The sequence below is a fragment of the Schizophyllum commune genome, assembly GCF_000143185.2.
Source record: "Schizophyllum commune H4-8 unplaced genomic scaffold SCHCOscaffold_11, whole genome shotgun sequence".
Lineage (NCBI taxonomy): Eukaryota > Fungi > Basidiomycota > Agaricomycetes > Agaricales > Schizophyllaceae > Schizophyllum > Schizophyllum commune.
This window is the reverse complement of record NW_026089548.1, coordinates 1736179-1752692: the sequence shown is the minus strand read 5'-3', so window position 1 is coordinate 1752692 and position 16514 is coordinate 1736179. Positions and strand designations below refer to the sequence as shown.

General features: G+C 57.4%; 7 protein-coding genes across 7 annotated transcripts; 3 read left to right on the top strand and 4 right to left on the bottom strand.

The window, feature by feature from the left end:
* Positions 1 to 48: 48 nt before the first annotated feature.
* Positions 49 to 4408, top strand: SCHCODRAFT_01160926 (uncharacterized protein; the record flags this gene model as incomplete). Its single annotated transcript, XM_003028447.2, has 13 exons — positions 49 to 305; positions 352 to 476; positions 526 to 594; positions 645 to 677; positions 727 to 900; positions 944 to 1035; positions 1085 to 1292; positions 1345 to 1547; positions 1599 to 1697; positions 2357 to 3019; positions 3608 to 4046; positions 4094 to 4320; positions 4373 to 4408. The coding sequence occupies 13 exons, from the start codon at positions 49 to 51 to the stop codon at positions 4406 to 4408; spliced, it is 2625 nt and encodes an 874-aa protein (XP_003028493.1).
* A 107-nt stretch (positions 4409 to 4515) lies between these two features.
* SCHCODRAFT_02639642 (uncharacterized protein) lies at positions 4516 to 6693 on the bottom strand. Its single transcript, XM_003028160.2, has one exon. The coding sequence runs from the start codon at positions 6586 to 6588 to the stop codon at positions 4594 to 4596; it is 1995 nt and encodes a 664-aa protein (XP_003028206.1). The 5' UTR covers positions 6589 to 6693; the 3' UTR covers positions 4516 to 4593.
* Positions 6694 to 6798: 105 nt separating this feature from the next.
* SCHCODRAFT_02639639 (acyl-CoA oxidase) lies at positions 6799 to 10038 on the bottom strand. The gene is made up of 14 exons (XM_050346093.1): positions 9832 to 10038; positions 9697 to 9775; positions 9486 to 9640; positions 9034 to 9399; positions 8759 to 8916; positions 8680 to 8699; positions 8594 to 8628; positions 8374 to 8531; positions 8040 to 8251; positions 7802 to 7972; positions 7496 to 7724; positions 7216 to 7391; positions 7063 to 7159; positions 6799 to 7007 (listed from the first exon to the last, which is right to left on the bottom strand). The coding sequence occupies exons 1-14, from the start codon at positions 9938 to 9940 to the stop codon at positions 6936 to 6938; spliced, it is 2037 nt and encodes a 678-aa protein (XP_050198321.1). The 5' UTR covers positions 9941 to 10038; the 3' UTR covers positions 6799 to 6935.
* A 344-nt stretch (positions 10039 to 10382) lies between these two features.
* On the top strand, positions 10383 to 12303 carry SCHCODRAFT_02639637 (uncharacterized protein). The gene has a single exon (XM_003028446.2). The coding sequence runs from the start codon at positions 10409 to 10411 to the stop codon at positions 12155 to 12157; it is 1749 nt and encodes a 582-aa protein (XP_003028492.2). The 5' UTR covers positions 10383 to 10408; the 3' UTR covers positions 12158 to 12303.
* A 432-nt stretch (positions 12304 to 12735) lies between these two features.
* Positions 12736 to 13605, bottom strand: SCHCODRAFT_02705342 (uncharacterized protein; the record flags this gene model as incomplete). The annotated part of the gene is made up of 3 exons (XM_050346998.1): positions 12736 to 12753; positions 12812 to 13525; positions 13582 to 13605. 3 exons carry the CDS (start codon positions 13603 to 13605, stop codon positions 12736 to 12738), a joined length of 756 nt encoding a protein of 251 aa, XP_050198320.1.
* Positions 13606 to 14146: 541 nt separating this feature from the next.
* On the top strand, positions 14147 to 15539 carry SCHCODRAFT_02752356 (NAD(P)-binding protein). The gene is made up of 3 exons (XM_003028445.2): positions 14147 to 14926; positions 14978 to 15311; positions 15362 to 15539. The coding sequence occupies exons 1-3, from the start codon at positions 14466 to 14468 to the stop codon at positions 15464 to 15466; spliced, it is 900 nt and encodes a 299-aa protein (XP_003028491.1). The 5' UTR covers positions 14147 to 14465; the 3' UTR covers positions 15467 to 15539.
* Positions 15520 to 16436, bottom strand: SCHCODRAFT_02752355 (uncharacterized protein). The gene is made up of 2 exons (XM_050347261.1): positions 16353 to 16436; positions 15520 to 16295 (listed from the first exon to the last, which is right to left on the bottom strand). The coding sequence occupies exons 1-2, from the start codon at positions 16377 to 16379 to the stop codon at positions 15528 to 15530; spliced, it is 795 nt and encodes a 264-aa protein (XP_050198319.1). The 5' UTR covers positions 16380 to 16436; the 3' UTR covers positions 15520 to 15527.
* Positions 16437 to 16514: the final 78 nt, after the last annotated feature.

Here is a 16514-nt window from a genome sequence, read left to right as displayed (position 1 = left end):
TCACAACCCACCGCATATCCGTTCTTCACGCTTTCACCCCATCGCCCCATGTCTCATCATCCGGCTCTGCGTACTGAAGCGGCTGTACCGTCGCGTCGTTCGCATGAGCAAAGCTCTCCACCATTCTTCCAACCAGCATTAACTTCGTCGGACGAGCCGTACAGTACCAAGAGAAGCGAACTATCCTTCCAGCTGTACGACCCGACGTCGACATTCTCAAGCGTCAACTACAACCACAGCACGCGCGCTATAGGCCACATGGTTCGCCTTGGGACAACGGCACAGAACTACGGCCAGGAGGATTAGTCAGTGCGGATCGCGAGCTGGATGAATTCTCTGACCCGGTTTCAGCGTCAAGAGGAATCTAGGCGATTGGGTGGAAGTGTTCAATTGCTTGGGCTCTGCCGAACAGAAGACACGTCAGCTTCTGGGAGACCTTCAGACTCTGACGCTGCCTCGCCCTCGCGGCTCGGGAGGTAAGTTTCTCCAGCTACGTATTCATAAGCTGCTGAGTGAGCATATCAGTTGGGGCTTATCCTGTCAATCCCATCGACGTCTCGACGACTTCAGGATCATCTTCTCCCTTCGCTGGAGGTAAGCCGTCTCTATTCGTGCCGAAATCACGCGACTGATGTTCCCCATAGACACGAATCCGCTTGGCGTGGGGCAGTATGCTGGTCCGTGAATCGACTATTCGCCTCTTGCCTTTCACTGACCAATTCACAGCTTTGTCCTTGATTAACGCGTCGTCCCTCGATGGAAGCATGGGAGGCTATGTGGCCAGGAGGGAGGCAATGGAGGGCGAGTACCACGTTGCGGGAAGCGCCAGGCGAGCCAAGCAGGCGCAGATCATCGACGGCTTGCTTGACACGAGCAGCTTCGCCACTGCAGGAGGCAAGCGTGATCTTTACCATATCAACGACACGAGCTCACTGATCCTTAGATCTTACGAAGGACGATGATGTGTACAATCTGTGTGTCGAGGTCGAGAACCTGGCCAAGTCTGGAATTAGGCGACTGCACACGCTCGACTCCGTGAGCCTCATTTCCCGATGTCCATCCTACTTAACTTATACATGACCAGAATTTCCACAAGGCCGATGGAACATGGGCGAGCGTCGTTTCCAACATCAGCCAGAGCACCGGCACGCTATACTACGCCGTATCCACGACTGCGGAGATCCTAGGCGGCATCGTCAATGGCATAGACAACGGCCCGAACAAGATGGTGCTGGGCGGGATTGAAAGATCGCTGCAGAAAGCTGCTGCTTATCTACAGGCGAAAATGGAAGGTAAGCCGTGTTCATGAATCTTCCTCGTCACGCGACATTGACGTGTGTATAGATCCGACTGGTACGATGACTACGGTCGATAAAGCGCGCGCTGCAGCTGAAGATCTGCGCCATAACGCGCATATGATCTTGATGGCGTATATCGAGCTAGCAGCCATCGTCCAGGAGATACTGACGACGCGTCGCCGCGGACGGCTCCTGCCCGACGCGACAAAGGAGCGCATCGCCCAGTTCTTCTACTCGTTTGGTCGGCATGTACGTGCGCAGTAGATCCACTTGGCAGTCACTAACATCCACGCAACGCAGTTCGACACTTTGCCGGGCGATAGCATCCAGCACACCGCTCAAGTGCAGTACAACGACTTTCAAAGCTCGCGCACCGGCACGAGGGCCGGCATAACCTCGGTACGTACTCCTCCTACTCAGAAAATACGGTCAATATTCATAGCAAACAGGCTATAGACGGCGAGGCATCTGGGCAACAGGAGGGTTTACCGATCTACACGCAGCGTGGGCGAGTGAGGACGTCTGCTCAAGTACCGCGCCGGCGTTGAGAAACGGCACGTCCGCTGCGTCAGAACTGGGGCGCGCGGTTCTTACTTACTTCCTACCTTCTCGAATAACTCCTGTGTTATAGAGCGTTTGACTGTATCAGCTTTGAGACTTCCTATTGCCTGTAAATCCTCCAAATGTTCAACCATAGTATATGCAGCCTGAGGGTCCGAGTCGATTTTTTGATGTAATTTATATCAGCTTGAATTCCCTTTTGCATCACCCTTGTGAAGCCGCCTGGGTGCATTTGACGTTCTGTCGAGGAGCAAAAGCCTATCGTGATTGAGCACGCTGTGCGCGTGAAAGCCGGGACGCCTGGCCGTCGCCTATACTGGGCGTGAGAATCCATCACGTTACGTCGCCCGCTGTAAGCGCCGCCGCCACGCTGCAGTCACTTTGCTTCCTACCTTCATGTGCACACAAGCGCCGACAATGTACCCAACGGATTTCACGGATCCAAAGGCATGCGCATTTTTGGATTGGATGGCTGATTATTGACGACACATCCTTAGGACTTCTTCCCAGAGTTCGACTACATCACACAGCTCGGTCACGCGGCTTCAGCAACCGAGAGTCACTGCGAGGCTCTCGTTCTCCTTCTTTGCTATGCACACGAAGAATCTCGGATTATCCAGCCTGTTCAGGATGCGATGAGGGCCGTCGCAGACTGCCTCGCTCTGCTAGCAAAGGCTATCAGGGCGCTTCAAGACGTTTTTGACAGTATCCGGCGGATCATCGCTTTGCCTGCTGGTAAACCCAACGACGAGCTCGCTGAGTTGTCGAGCGCCTATCTCTTCGTCATATACGCCCTAAAGGCTGTGGGCACAGCGACAGATAGCTCTGTAGAAGTGCTGTCCTCAGCGGAGCCGGCAGCGCTGGCCTCTATCGCCTACCCTCCAGTCATACATTTCTTTCTCGTTCAGGTCATCGGGACGCAGTGGAACGACCGGCTATACGCTCTGGCGAAGCTTTCCCACTTCTTCCAGCGCATTCAGGCGGATATTCGCCATATTGGCTCGCTCACCGTCCAGCTCCAGCTGTCGATTGAGGGCATGCAGGAGCGCTTCAGTGTCACCAAGATGCTGGAATACCGTGAGCTGATCCCCGAACGGCGATGGCAGGTGGATCAGTTCCTCGCGAGGACTCTCGGCGATCTCGAGCCGTGGATCAACTACGTATGCTCTTCCGAAAGGTTGATTCGTCGCTTCGACGCGCCTGCTCTCGAGGTAATATCTTTCTTGCAATGGATGTGTTGCCGGAATGACGCTGATCATTCCTCAGAAATATATACATGCGCACGTTAGACCTCGATGAGCACTGCCGTAGTGCTCAGACTCGTGAGTACTGTTCTCTTGCCATGTACAAATCACGTCACTAACGATTTCAGGAGAGATAATATCCATTCTCCCCCTCCCATTCTCGCTTCCATCCACATTTTTCAGAGTGTAGGTTCACTTCTTGTGGCGTTGAAGGTAGACACGAAGATGCGGAGTGCTCAGAGTCTCGTACCATTCAGAGAAGGTCACGGTCTACTTTGGCCTGCGTGAAGATATCGTTCGCCGTCTGACAGTCTGGTCCGCCGTCTTCTCGTGTGAGCGCATCACGTCGTCTAGTATAAGCGCCGACGCCACATTGCCCGCATCTTGCTCACGACCTTCATGTGTACTTTAGCGCCAACCATGTATCCGACGAACTTCACAGAACCAGAGGTAGGAATCCTGCGTGCATCGCAGCTACACTGTCTTTACATGCTGTATCACCAGGCTCTTTTCCCCGAGTTCGACTATATTGCGCAGCTTGGGAGCGCAGCGTCAACTACAGCTAATCACTGTGAGGCGCTCGTTCGTCACCTTTGGTATGCGCGCGAAGAGGCGCAGATCATATCTCCCGTTCGCGACTCGATGCGATCCATCGCAGACTGCCTCGCGCGGTCAGGAAAGGTCATACGCGTCCTACAGTATATCTTCCTTACAATCCGGCGCATCGTCTCCTCGCCTGCCGGGGATCTCAAAGACGACCTTTCTGAGCTATCAGCCGCGTATAATTCCACCTTGGATGTCTTGAAAGACCCAGGCAGCGCGACAGAGCGCTCTGTCGAATCTCTGACCAAATCGGAACCCGAAGCGCTCGCGTCCATCGCATACCCTCCCGTTTTACACTTCTCCTCGTCCAAATCATCGGATCGCAGTGGAGCGATCGTCTGTACGCTCTAACGAACCTGTCCCCATGATTTGCTCGCGTCAAGGCAGATCTCCGCCACATCGGATCGCTCACAATTCAGCTCCAGCTCGCCATCGAGAGCATGCAGCAGCGTTTCAGCGTCTCCAAGATGCTGGAATATCGCGAATTGAGCGCTGAGCAGCTGGTAGAACTCGACCAATTCATTGGTAGGACTGCCGTCGCGCTTGAGATGCGAGTGAACCACATACAGTCCCATGAAAGGGCTGTCCGCAAATACAATGCGCCTGTACTACAGGTAAGAATATCGAAAGCTCTCTTCCGCTGGCATAACACTGATGACAATTCAGGATTGGATGGGTGGGGCGCACGTCCGACCGCAATGAGTGCAGCTGTCATAGTTTTTTCATTCTCGAACTATATCTCTACGTACAGCCCCTAACGATGCTTGTACTTCACGAGGAATTCGATGTTGTAGCCAAACCCAAAGTGCCTCACGACCAACGATGAGGATTCGACAATATGTATTACTATACCACAGCACCAGGCTGCTCGCGACAACAATGTATTACTACTGTAACCCCTCCTCCTCAACCTCCACACACCCGCTCACCCGCCTCCGCTGCGCCCGCTCTACCAGCCGCTGCCGCGCAAACTCCTCCGGCCCGCTGAGTTTGCTCATCCGCGACGCGGTCGACGACACGCGCGAGGGGATGTAGAGGGTGTCACGGCGTGAGGGAGCCGCGAGGGTGTCCCGTCGTGAGGGCGCAGCGAGGGACTCGCGTCTCGAAGGAACCGCCACCGACCCCATCCTCGACACCGGCGCGACCCGCGTATCCGCCACCGCCGCCGGGCGCGGCATCTGCAGCGACCCCATCCCCTGCGATCCCATCCCCAGCTGCGACCCCATCCCCGACGACCCCATCGCCATCATCCCCTCCGGCATCGTCAGCTCCGTCGACGACTTGCGCGGCAGGCGCGGCGCCTCGAAGGGGTTCTCTCCTCCACTATCAAGGCCTTGCGCGCTTCCATCACCGAGCGCGCCCTCCCGCCTGCCCTCAAACCGCTTCCCCATCGGATTCGGCGAGAACGCATGGTCAAAGCCCATGTACGCGTCCAGCGTCGGGATGTAGGTCGAGGCCGTGCTTCGGCGGGACAGCGCAGGCTCGTCACGAGCGTTGGCGTACGGCTCTCCATACGGCAGCCCAACCAACTCCCCGCCCACGTACCCCTCGCTCGGCCCACGCTCCAGATCGCACGCACGACGGCGCGTGCTAGCCCGGCGCGTACTAGCGCGCGAGGGGGGACCACCGGCAGTCAGGTTGTCCGCTGCCGAATTATCCGGCGGCGGACCTGCTACGAGCGTCGCCGGCAGCGCGTAGGTGAAGGCGTTCACGACAGACTGGCGCAGCGTCGACGTCCAACCAGTGGTATCCGGAGGCGGAATGGTCGGCGGCTGCTCAGGCTGGCGATCATAAGCTGTCTGATGGTCGAAAGGGGCAGAGTCAGGGTGCCCGCCATGTTCCTGCGCCTTCCAACGCCCACGCAGTCTCGCCGAGAGCGTGGGGCGCAACTGCGGCGCCGCCCACGGCACGTCCAGTCCACCATCTCCAACAGCGAGATACCTTGGCGCAAACTGCGCGCGTGGCGTGCCCATGTCCTCATTCGGATGGGGCGACGGCACCCCCGATGAAGGTACCGAATGATTATCGCCCGGGTTCATATTCGTGATCTGCAGCTGGCGCGCGCCAAGATGGTCGCGGCTGTCCATCGCCGAAGGCAGGTGCGCGAGCTCCGGAGGTGACGCCTTTTCTGAGCTATGTATGAACGTCGAGGTGGCATGGTTGAACGCGTAGCCGTTCGTCTTGTCGTTCGAGAAGCTGTGGGTGTCGTCATCGACCCAGGGGATGTTGAGGCTGGCAGCGTAGCGTTGACGGCGAGAGACGGAGCGCATGCGGACGAGCCAGGCAATGAGAGCAGCGACGATGGCGACGGCGGCAATACCGAGGAGGCCGAGGCCGATATAGAAAGGCGGGCCGTGTTGGCCTTGGGTAGAGGATAGAACGGCAGAAGGCGTGGCGGAAATATGCGCGGCGGTGCTGCTCGAGGAGAATGAAGTTGACGAGGAGCTAGCAGTCGAAGATGTAGAGCTGAGCGAGGACGAAGTCATAGAAGACGCAATAGAGGAGGAACTCGCTATCGATCCAACCTGAGTGATCGAAGTTGCGGATGTCGTCGAGTCCGAGGGGCTGACCGGTGACGAGGAAGAAGGCGCATCAGAGATAGAAGATGAGCTTCCGGTAGACAGCGGGGGCGTTGCTTCTGCGGTCCGAGAGTCTGAGGCGGTCGGACTGGCTTGGCTACTCTGCGTCGAAGCTTCGGCGTCCGGGGTGAAGAGGGCAGACAAGGGCGAGTCCGACGCTATCGCAGGCTGTTCCGCATTATGCGCTATCGCAAAGGGTGCTTGCTGAGGTAGCTGGTCGTCATTTTTCGTGCTTGGCGAGCCGGTATCTTGACCGTCGACGAAGGATATAGCACCTGACGGCCCGAAGACCAGATTATTCATGAAGAAGAAAGAGCGAAGGCGTAGAGATATGTGCTGCTATCCAAAATATAGTTTGTGGAGGCGAAGGCAAAGTCCAGCTTTACTCGACCGGCGAGGTGATTATGGTGGGAGTCGGAAGCAAGCCGTGATCGCGGCGACGCGCGCCCTCGTGTTGATCGCGCAAACAACGCACTGCCACCGCATGTTTCCGAGATACCCCTTTTGGAAGTATTCTTGTACTTTTTAGCCTCAAAGCAGCACGTATATCTTCAATTGAGAACTTAGCATATTCAAGGAGTAAGTGAAACCCTCCCTAAGGAACCTTTGACTCGAAGCCCGCTCCCAGCATAGCTCGCCCCAGTATCTTCTCAAAGCTTCGCATTCCGCTGCGCCTCAGCCGCCCGACGCTGACCATTTTGCAGAACCCACTTGATCGACTCCTGCGCGTACCCATCGTCAGTAGGTGCAGCATAGATAGGAGCGCAGCACTCTGACCCCATATGCATCTGTCACCTCCTTCTCATTCAGCGGCTCGCGCTGGGCCCGGTCCCATAGTGCTTCATAAACTCGGCCGTCGTATACACCTAGCGCACTAGAGAAGTACAGATTATAGAGCGAGAAGAGTTGAGCGACAAGAATGACCCATACCTATCGAGTTCCCAGTTGCTGAATCCAAAAGCGTCGGTCAGGCCGATGGCGTGCGGCACTAACGCAGCGCAAGTGGTCGCAACCGCCCGACGTAGCGCAGCTACTTCTTGAGTGCCACGCAGCAGGCCATAAACGAGGAGATCGGGAAGCGCCGCCTCGGCGGAGGCAAGAAGGTACTAATGGGCTCAGGTTCAGCGAAAGCCATATCGCATTGTATGAGCAGGAGGGAAAAGAGCGAAGGCAATGCGCAACAGGGAACAGCAGGCAGCTTGAAACTCACCAAAGCAAACAACGTCCTCACCACTACCGCATCCTCCTTCCGCACCCCATCCTTCTCCACTTCTCTCGCCATGTCCGCAACGCGGGCCGCCACAAAGGCGTCCGTCACCGCCCGCGCGGCGCGCGCTGCTTCCATGCCCGTCACTTCGCCTGCTGAATGCAATTCGCGCACGACAAGCGCCGCACGCCATTCAAGGAGCACCACGAGCGGTGAGGGCTCGGAGGTTAGACTGTTGAGATCGTCAGTTAGGACAGCGCCTCGACGAAGTCCAAGACCAGCGCCACGTCAACAAAACCAGAGACTTACCCGTCGAGCGAGCTGATGACGAAGCCCGAGGGCGGGCTCGCCCCATCGCTCAACCGTTGCAAGTACGCAGAGGACGGTGGCAGGCCCTTCGCGCCTGGCTTCAGCGCCCTATACGCCTTGAGCGCCGCGCGCACGACCTGCTGATCTAGAACGTAGTTGTCGCCTTCGTAGCTGCAAGACTAGTAAGCTCTGACTGCAAAGGCATCCACTGCTGCACCTCTCAGATCACCCCACTCACGTCGCACTCGGCACCCACTCCGCATACAGCCTCCCCATCCCACTCGCCGCCGAAAATCCATGTCCGCCTGCGCTTCGTCTGGCGGTCTCGATGTCGGCGATGCTCGTCGTCGTCGCGAAGACCTTAAGCCCGGCGGTCGTCGCATGCAGCTCGGCGAGGAGGGAGGTGTCGCCAGAGGCGAGGCGCGCGGCGGTATCGGCGAAGAGAGAGGACTGGGAGGTGGGTTGTCAGTTAGCTCCTGTGGTGCAGAAAGGAAGGAGAAAATGAAGGAGCAAGTGAATAGAACGAAGAGGCAAATCAATGAAATGAAGAAGCATTTGCCGAAGATTCTCACCAGCGACTTTCCTAGCCTCAAGAACACATACGCGCGCGCGAGGATCGGCAGCAGACGACCGTTGACGGCAGGGTACGAGATGACCTGCGGCTCGAGGCCGTCCGACCCCGGCGTGCCTTGGCGGCGCACGGTGGCGTATCGGATGGCGATGGTGATTGCTGTGATTCAAAGACAGATGAGGTCGCCTTTAGCGTGCCTTCTATCATCAATTCGCACTCACCCTTCGCGGTCATCATCCCCGCGCCGGTGACCATACTTTTATGCTCAGTCAATTTGGTGAGGGACCTGATGCAGGAACATGCTCACCCAGAACGGATATATAACATCTTGGAGGGAAGTCAGTGAACCATTATACCCGGGAATCTGTAAAAGAGGGCGGGCTCACCCCGCCATAGGCCAACTTATCATGCGGAGGGCGCACATACTCGCCCGCCTCCGTTACTTGCGCGAAGCGCGAGAGCATGTTCTTCAGAGGAATCCTGACGTGCTCGAAGCGCACGAAGCCATTGTCGGTGGCTGCGAAGCCGCCCATCGCCTTCGGTCCTGCTCTACGTCAGCCTATATGCTCGTTGCCCGGCCCTCCCTCGTTAATTCAGAAAACCCGACATCAGTGCTAGACAAACTTGGCGCCGCTGCAAAACGATCTGCATCCACACTTACCCTGATCCCCCAGCACCACGCCCCTCATCGGCCTATGGTCCTCCAGACTCCGCAACTGCACAAAAAACAAATGCGGGCCCATCCTTTTGCCACCCGACAGCACCAACTGCGCCTGCACCACCCCATGCGTCGCCGTCCGCCCCGCCGCCCCAATCCACCACTTGGCCGCCGTCAAGCTCGGCGAGTGCAGCTCGAACTCCCTTGTCACGGGGTCGTAGGTCGCGGTCGTCTCCAGCGCGCTGACGGCGGTGCCGTGCGCGAGCTCGGTCTGGAGGTAACAGCCGAGGATGCCGCGGGTGGCGATGAGGGGGCCATATTCGGCGGCAAGCTCGGGACCGGCTTGGAGGTTGAAGACGGGCTCGAAGGCTGGGAGGGAGAAGGTGAATCGGGTGACGGGAGGGAGAGAGGGAAGGGTGGGAGGGGAAGGAAAAGGAAAGGCGAAGGAAAAGTACCTTGGAAGTGGAGAGTAAGAGGCAGTGTCTCGTCGAGGATGGAGAGGCTGCGCCGGAGGTCGTCATCGGACCACCCCAGCTCGTTCTGCAGCTCGTGTAGGCGGCGAGTCATGGCCTGCCCGCGCATGAAGAGCTGAGAGCGGGACATGTTGTCCCTGTGATGGCGGTGATCAACACGCGGGATACTGATGTATTTCTTCGCGCTACCTACCTCCCCGCCTTACTAAACGCAGGATCTGCGGACAACACGCGCACAATTTCCTCACGACGCTGCCAGTTATCCGCACCACCTACAGCACGAAGAGATGTTAGCCAGATGCCGTGATGCGTGTCCTTTCATGCGGACCGTGAAGGTAATCCCGCAAGCTGGGAATGTCTACCGCCGTCGCGTTGCGTGCGGCGGTCATGTCCAGTGCCGTCTGCGCAGCTGCATCGAGAGCCTTTAACATAGACATCACAGAGTATCTCCTCTCCAAGTACGAAGAGATGAACGGCAGAGGCAAGATGTCAGGACGCCATTAAATAGGCGAAGCTCAGTTGACGAGGATGACCGGTTGAAGCAGGACGCCGAGGTCCGGGTTCCCGTGACCGAGTCTTGTGACCTAAGGCGAGTGAAGAGATCCAAGTTCATGATCAGCGACCACTGCTCTCGAAAATCGAGCGAAGGACTCGGAGAGAGCCCGACGCTCGGTAGAATACACTGAGATATGTTGCGGGTCCAGGTTCAAGAGGGCTCGGCGTGGCACGTGCCGAACTCGGTGATTGCCGGTCACCTTGGGAAGTCTAAGCGCGAGCAAATAAGGGTTTTCCTGTCTCTTCACTGCCGCGAAACGATAGCTGCTGTAAGTCTCTTCGCATCAGCTCCGTATCACGAAAACTGACATGATGCATGGCTAGATATCTGCAGCTCGACGTCCTACACAATGGACGACCCTCACGCTGCCTGTATGCAAACAGTTCTGGGAGGACTTGTGGAAGATGCCCAAGCGGTACAAGAGAAATTCATTGGCTTCAACTCGTCCTCGCAAATGGATGTGCCTGCCATGCGCTCTACTATAGAATCGGCGGACCAGGTGTTTGATCGCTACGATGCCGAAATGAGCGCCCTGGCAGGCATAATCGACATGCTCCAGCGCAAGCGCGAAGAGCTCTCGCGCCACTACGCGCGCACGGTCTGGCTCTGCAGTCCCTTGAGACGTCTCGTCCCGGATGTCCTGCGCGAGATATTCACCTACCTCCGCGACACGCAAGAGTACTCCCTCGAGGACTCCCGCTCCTCCGTCATCCGCCTCGCGCACGTGTGCAGCCACTGGCGCGCCGTCGCGTTCTCGCAGACCTCGCTCTGGTCGTCCATCAAGCTCGAGCACGCGGGGATCTACGAGGCCGAGTCGGACCGCATCAAGGCGGCCATCCGATTTCACCTAGCCAGGTCGGGGAATGCGCCGCTGACTATTGCTCTCTGGGGCCATGCATACGACCGCTTGGAAATCCTCAAAAGCGTCTCCCACCGCTGGCGGCGGTGCGTGACAGACTCGTCCTATTCGCTCGGCCCGAGGCCGCTGCGGTATCATTGCTTGGAATCGCTCGTGGTCCACGAAGACGAAGGCACGGTCAACTTCATCGACACGCCGAGTCTGCGGTCGTACGTCGGACCGGTAGAGGGCGCCTTCCTCCCCTGGCATCAGCTCACAAGCGTATCCGTCACTCGCGGCCTTGTCACCGTCAACAAGGTCATCGAGCTGCTCCGCATCTGCGTGCGGCTCGAGTCCTGCCAGGTCGCCTACCCGCAAGACGTTCTCCAGCCACACACCGTCCCTCCGGTCACAGCCCCTTATCTCTGCCACTTTCGCCTCGTATGCCGCCCAGACGGTCTCGGCAACGTGTTGGAGACGCTCTTCTCCTCGATCACCGCCCCGGGGCTCGCCTTGCTCGACATCGGCGTGCCCGCCAAGCTCGTGAACTTCGTTTGGTCGCGTAACCTCACCCTCGCGCTGACGCGCTTCCTCGAGGCGAGCGGGACGCTGTCCGCGCTCGCCCTCCGGAACGTGCCCATCGGGCCTGACACGCGGGCCGTGCTCGCCAGCGCGCCCAGCATCGAGGAACTCGTGTGGTGGGCGCGGGAGAAGAATGCAGACAAGTCGGGGCTCCGCTATCTGTGCGATGCCCTCTCGTCTCATGGCCCGGACGCCGAAGGGGGAACTACACCGCCCATCCTACCTCGCTTGGAACGCCTCGAGATCAGCGGCGGGATGAGCTCTGACCGGCGTAGGTCCGAAAACAAGGACCATGACCGGCTTGTGAATATCATCCGCGCACGCGCTGCCGGAGGTGGGGCTTCGGCGTCCAGCGAGGGGACAAGTGTTCCCAGCGGACGGACACTGGGCGGCGGGACATATCCTCCCACCAAAGGAACTCTCCGCCACGTCTTCCTGAAATACATCCGCTGGGAACTCAGCTACGAAGCACACATGGAGCTGCAGAATTTGCTGGAGACCTTCATGGTTACAAGCGTAATGGCGAGGAAGCAGAACTACTTCGAGTACGACGACCCGGACTACGATATTGATACGGAGCCGCCGTCTGATGACGAGTCCTCCTTTGATGATCTCGATGGCGATGCCGCAGATTCTGACGAGGTGGAGGGTAGTGGTGAGGACGAGGACATGGACTAAATTTCTCGACTTCGCGCTCGCTACTGTCTGTCATCTAAGGATACCTTACGACTCTCATCTCGACTAATCGACTATACTGTAGACTACGTTATCCCTACTGTATGCTACAGCTCGTCCCAGATATGGTTCGTGTTACGGACAGGTATACTTTGTGTGAGACGTCAGTAATATCCGTTTGAACCGGACTTTTGCTCACCTCAGCCGTCGTAGGTAGGACCGAAAAAGTACATTCTACGAAACGAACGAGAACCTACGCCCTCAAGAGCGTAGCCTTGGCACATCGGTGGGCGCTTTGGTGTTGGTGACATCAGCCTGAGTGCAGATGCGCGAAGGTATATGACCGATGCGCGAGATGTCGAAAACTACATATATTGCACAGCTCCCGACACCGAAAAAGCGAAGCGACATGGCAAACGGGACACACGATCCGCGCGCCCACCGCACGTCCAAAGGATGGCGAGTCAGATGGTGATGCGCTGCTGTCGTTATGACCGCGTCCTGGCGGATTTTGACTCCTACTATAACAACAGATGGGTGCGGAAGAATTGGCCGCCTCTATTTCCAATTCTCAACCGTCCTTAGAGCGCACAATCTATCTATGCAAAGGGTCACTACCGCTCGTGCGCGAGGCAAGACACGGAGGGACAAGCTTACGGGCAGGACGGGTACGGCCAAATTCAAGATACACGATCCGTGCACCTTCGCTTTGTCTGCCCAAAAGGGAAGACCGCCGAAGGACTGGCTGAAGAGCCACCCAACTTCGCTGCGGGCTTGGGCCGGGAGCGTCTTGACCTCGCCCAGTCGCGAAAGAGCGAAGCGTTCGGTCATCGCTGTGCCCTGGACCGTGAGCTCGGCGGTCAGGGCTGCGATGTCCTTCACGCTGGTGCGAGCCGCATTCAGAAGAGGCGGAACCTGCGTGAGGACGATCTCCCTGTGGCTCCAATTAAGCCCGAGGACACGCATGACGAGAGTATGGACGACAGGCGGGTACGATAGCTTCGTATCGATATAGTTCTGTAAACAGTCCAAAGAGCGTAACGTGGGGTCCTCCATGGACGCGAGCTCGGCTAGGAGCTGTATGAACGACCTGTAACGATCGTGTATGGTCGCCAAACCGGACTCCAGGGATATGTCGTTGGACTCTATGGTACGCCGTATAGCGAGAAACAGCTGGAAGCATGCGTCGATGGTGTCTGACACGCATAGCACGTAGTTGCCCACGCATCGGAGGGTGTCCTGGGCGGTCTCGGATATGACGAGTTGTGCATGCAACGCCGCAATACGGTAACGGATGCGGTAGCAATCATTAGAGATATTAAATGTGTGGCGAATCATCTCCCTGCATAGCTGGACCTCGGGGAATGTGGCCTGCAACGCGTCGTCAGTGTCGCGAACACGTCAGCCATCTGCGAGCGCGTGCTGACCTGCGGGTTGTCATAGCCGAACATGATGCGTGAACCAAAGTATCGAGTGAAAAATCGTAAGGGAGACAAGAAGGGAGGTTCAGATGAAAGAGCTTGCGATGATGATGGTTCAGGTTAAGCGCCGCACGCGCGTGCTTCACACGGCCCATTGATGGGAGGCCGTCGGCAATTGCCGGAAAACTGCACGTGTTGTCCGCCAACAAATTATGCTCACCTTACTGCTACCTCCTACAGCTCTTATACCAAGTATAAACCATCTTCTCACATGAGCTATCATACCTATCGCTTTCCTTGCTCTGAAACAGTAGCGTGTCTTGGAGAAATGATACGGACAAGTTCTCAACTCGTTCCATCGCGCTATCCTTTGCCGAATGCCATGTCATCAGCGTACACCTTCAGATGGGGATTGTCGCTTGTCAAGCTGTCACATCTGATTCAAATGGGGCCTATCTTAGCTTCAGATATTGCCCCCAAGTTCCAGGTCACGTATCGCTTTGGATCGCCCATCACGTGCCATGTTCGACCTCTCGGCCATTACCGACTTTTCAAATCCTCCTCCTTCCCACTCCCATGTCGTCGGCAGGACTTGGCTGCGCACTGTCTCCCAGTGAATATGTACTCTGCGCGGATACTCTGGTGACATGGCTTTTTGATACTGAGGCCAAAGGCATCCTGCATCTCCCTTCTCGAAGATTTCTCGTCCCCGGCGACGTCAGACTCAGCGCCACTTAGCGTCACTCCGGAGGTCGTCAACTATGACAGAAGACATGGCTCTGCTCTATACATAAGAATCTGTCAAGCGTTCGCGGCATACACGTCGCTATCCCCCTGTACCTTCTCGCAATTCGCAACTCACAACTCGCGACTCAACTCACGCTAACGCTATGACCTCGCAATACGAGAAAGGCCACCTGCCCGACCCCTCTCAGGAACAGCCGCCCCCAGGCGCGCAGCACCAGATGAACCCCGCGCCAGCATCCACAAAACTCCCCACAGAGGACTCCGGGTACCAAACCTACCGCGCCGCAGGCAAGCTCGAGGGCAAGCGCGCATTGATCACCGGCGGCGACAGCGGCATCGGGCGCGCGACCGCGCTGCTCTTCGCCTTGGAGGGCGCGGACGTGGTCATTGTGTACCTCGCGGAGGAGGAGAAGGACGCGCAGGACACGCGGAAGCAGGTAGAGGCGAAGGGGCGGAGGTGCGTCTGTATTCAGGCCGATCTGACGAAGGCGGACGAGTGTAGGAAAGCGGTGGAGGAGAGTGTGAAGGCGTTGGGCGGGCTGGAGATTCTAGTGAACAATGCAGCGTACCAGATGGTCCAGAACTCGATTGACGAGTTGAGCGAGTACGTCGCCGATGGTTTAGCCGGTGAAAGCGTGAGCTGACGGCTGGCAAGGGACCAATGGGACCACACGTTCAGGACGAACATCTACGCGTACTACTACATGGCGAAGTACGCGCTGCCTCACCTTCGCAAGACGAAAGGCTCGACCATCATCAACATGGCGTCCGTCAACCACTACATCGGCCGGCCCGACCTGCTCGACTATACGTCGACAAAGGGCGCGATCGTCGCGTTCACCCGCGGCTTGTCTAATCAGGTTGTGGGTGAGGGCATCCGCGTCAATGCGATTGCACCGGGGCCGGTGTGGACGCCACTTGTCGTCGCGACGATGGGGAAGCAGAATCTGGAGCAATTCAACGCGACGCCGATGGGCAGGCCTGGACAGGTGAGTTCAGTGATGCGTAGGTTTTATCCCAGCGCTGACGAGTGTCGCAGCCGACCGAGATCGCGACATGTTGCGTATTCCTCGCCAGTCAAGACAGCAGCTTCATCAGCGGTCAGACGCTACACCCCAACGGTGGTACCATGGTGAATGGCTGAACGCTAGCAATTTTTCTCAGTATCGATTGCATCTCTAAGAGGCAAAATACAATCGAAGTGATCAATGCCCCCAAAGGTAAAGCCAATTGCAGCCGCTCTCCAACCGCAATATCTTCGCATCGCCATACAGGCCCTCGGCGTCTATTTGCAAGGCCCGTCTCATCCTCCAAATCAGGGCCATGACCTGCAGGCGGCGCTCCTCAAGACACCTGCCGCGTATGTAGACCAAAGTACACACGCTGAAGCGCTGACGCGCTTCTTCCGCGTTGGACTCCATAGTGTCGACGAGCTCGCCGTTCTCGTGGATGAGCGCGCGCCAGCTGTCTAGCTCGACTGGCGTGGCTCGCAAAGCGGCCTCGCGCGCGGTGGCGTAGTCGCCCATGCCAGAGAATTGGGCCATCGGTGAGGCGACTTTGAAGATCAAGAAATGTACGCTGGGGTAGTACTCGAGGGCGTCTGTGACCGCAGGCCCCAGCGCATCCAGCGCGCTCAACAATGCAGCCCCCTGCGCACGCAGTGCATCAACGTGCGCAACGAGAATCTCGTACTGGCTCGCAATCGTGTCGAGCCACGGTTCCAGATTGTCCTTATTGAACTGAATTGCATCCGTGACCGCGCCGAAGAGCAGGTCAACGGTCTCCGTAAGGGAGGCAACTTCCGCAATATAGGCGCCGAGGGCTTTTGCAGTATCGTGCAGAAAGGCGCATTTGGGCCTTCTGCTGGACTGTGCGCTTGCGATGAGTCTGACGCAGGGCCCAAATCTTCTGTATATTTGGTGGGTATTTTTGCGTATGGCGGCTGCAGCATCGAGGGTGGCGTTGAAGGGATGCTATTGAGAGCTTGTGAGCCGACATTAGGGGCTGTCAGGCGTGACAGCAAGACTCACCTGATGTACGACAAATTCGTCGAACATGATACTGATCGTGTGCAGAGGCTGTCGGGTTGAGGATAGAGGGAGAACAGTGGTTGGCGCCTGCAGAAAGTGATAAAAAGGAGCAAAAGAAGGTTTGTGTGACATGCCTTCGGGCGCCTTGGATTCGGGATCAAG

Excerpts from the sequence above, each read along its gene's own strand:
- SCHCODRAFT_02752355 (XM_050347261.1), bottom strand. The coding sequence starts at position 16,379 with ATGTTCGACGAATTTGTCGTACATCAG. Across the intron at positions 16,296-16,352 it reads ACGAATTTGTCGTACATCAG|CATCCCTTCAACGCCACCCT; the intron begins GTGAGTCTTGCT and ends AGCTCTCAATAG.
- SCHCODRAFT_02752356 (XM_003028445.2), top strand. The coding sequence starts at position 14,466 with ATGACCTCGCAATACGAGAAAGGCCACCTGCCCGACCCCTCTCAGGAA. Across the intron at positions 14,927-14,977 it reads TCGATTGACGAGTTGAGCGA|GGACCAATGGGACCACACGT; the intron begins GTACGTCGCCGA and ends ACGGCTGGCAAG. Across the intron at positions 15,312-15,361 it reads CGATGGGCAGGCCTGGACAG|CCGACCGAGATCGCGACATG; the intron begins GTGAGTTCAGTG and ends CGAGTGTCGCAG.
- SCHCODRAFT_02639637 (XM_003028446.2), top strand. The coding sequence starts at position 10,409 with ATGGACGACCCTCACGCTGCCTGTATGCAAACAGTTCTGGGAGGACTT.
- SCHCODRAFT_02639639 (XM_050346093.1), bottom strand. The coding sequence starts at position 9,940 with ATGTCTATGTTAAAGGCTCTCGATGCAGCTGCGCAGACGGCACTGGAC. Across the intron at positions 9,776-9,831 it reads CTTGCGGGATTACCTTCACG|GTGGTGCGGATAACTGGCAG; the intron begins GTCCGCATGAAA and ends TTCGTGCTGTAG. Across the intron at positions 8,532-8,593 it reads GGGGATGATGACCGCGAAGG|CAATCACCATCGCCATCCGA; the intron begins GTGAGTGCGAAT and ends TTTGAATCACAG.
- SCHCODRAFT_02639642 (XM_003028160.2), bottom strand. The coding sequence starts at position 6,588 with ATGAATAATCTGGTCTTCGGGCCGTCAGGTGCTATATCCTTCGTCGAC.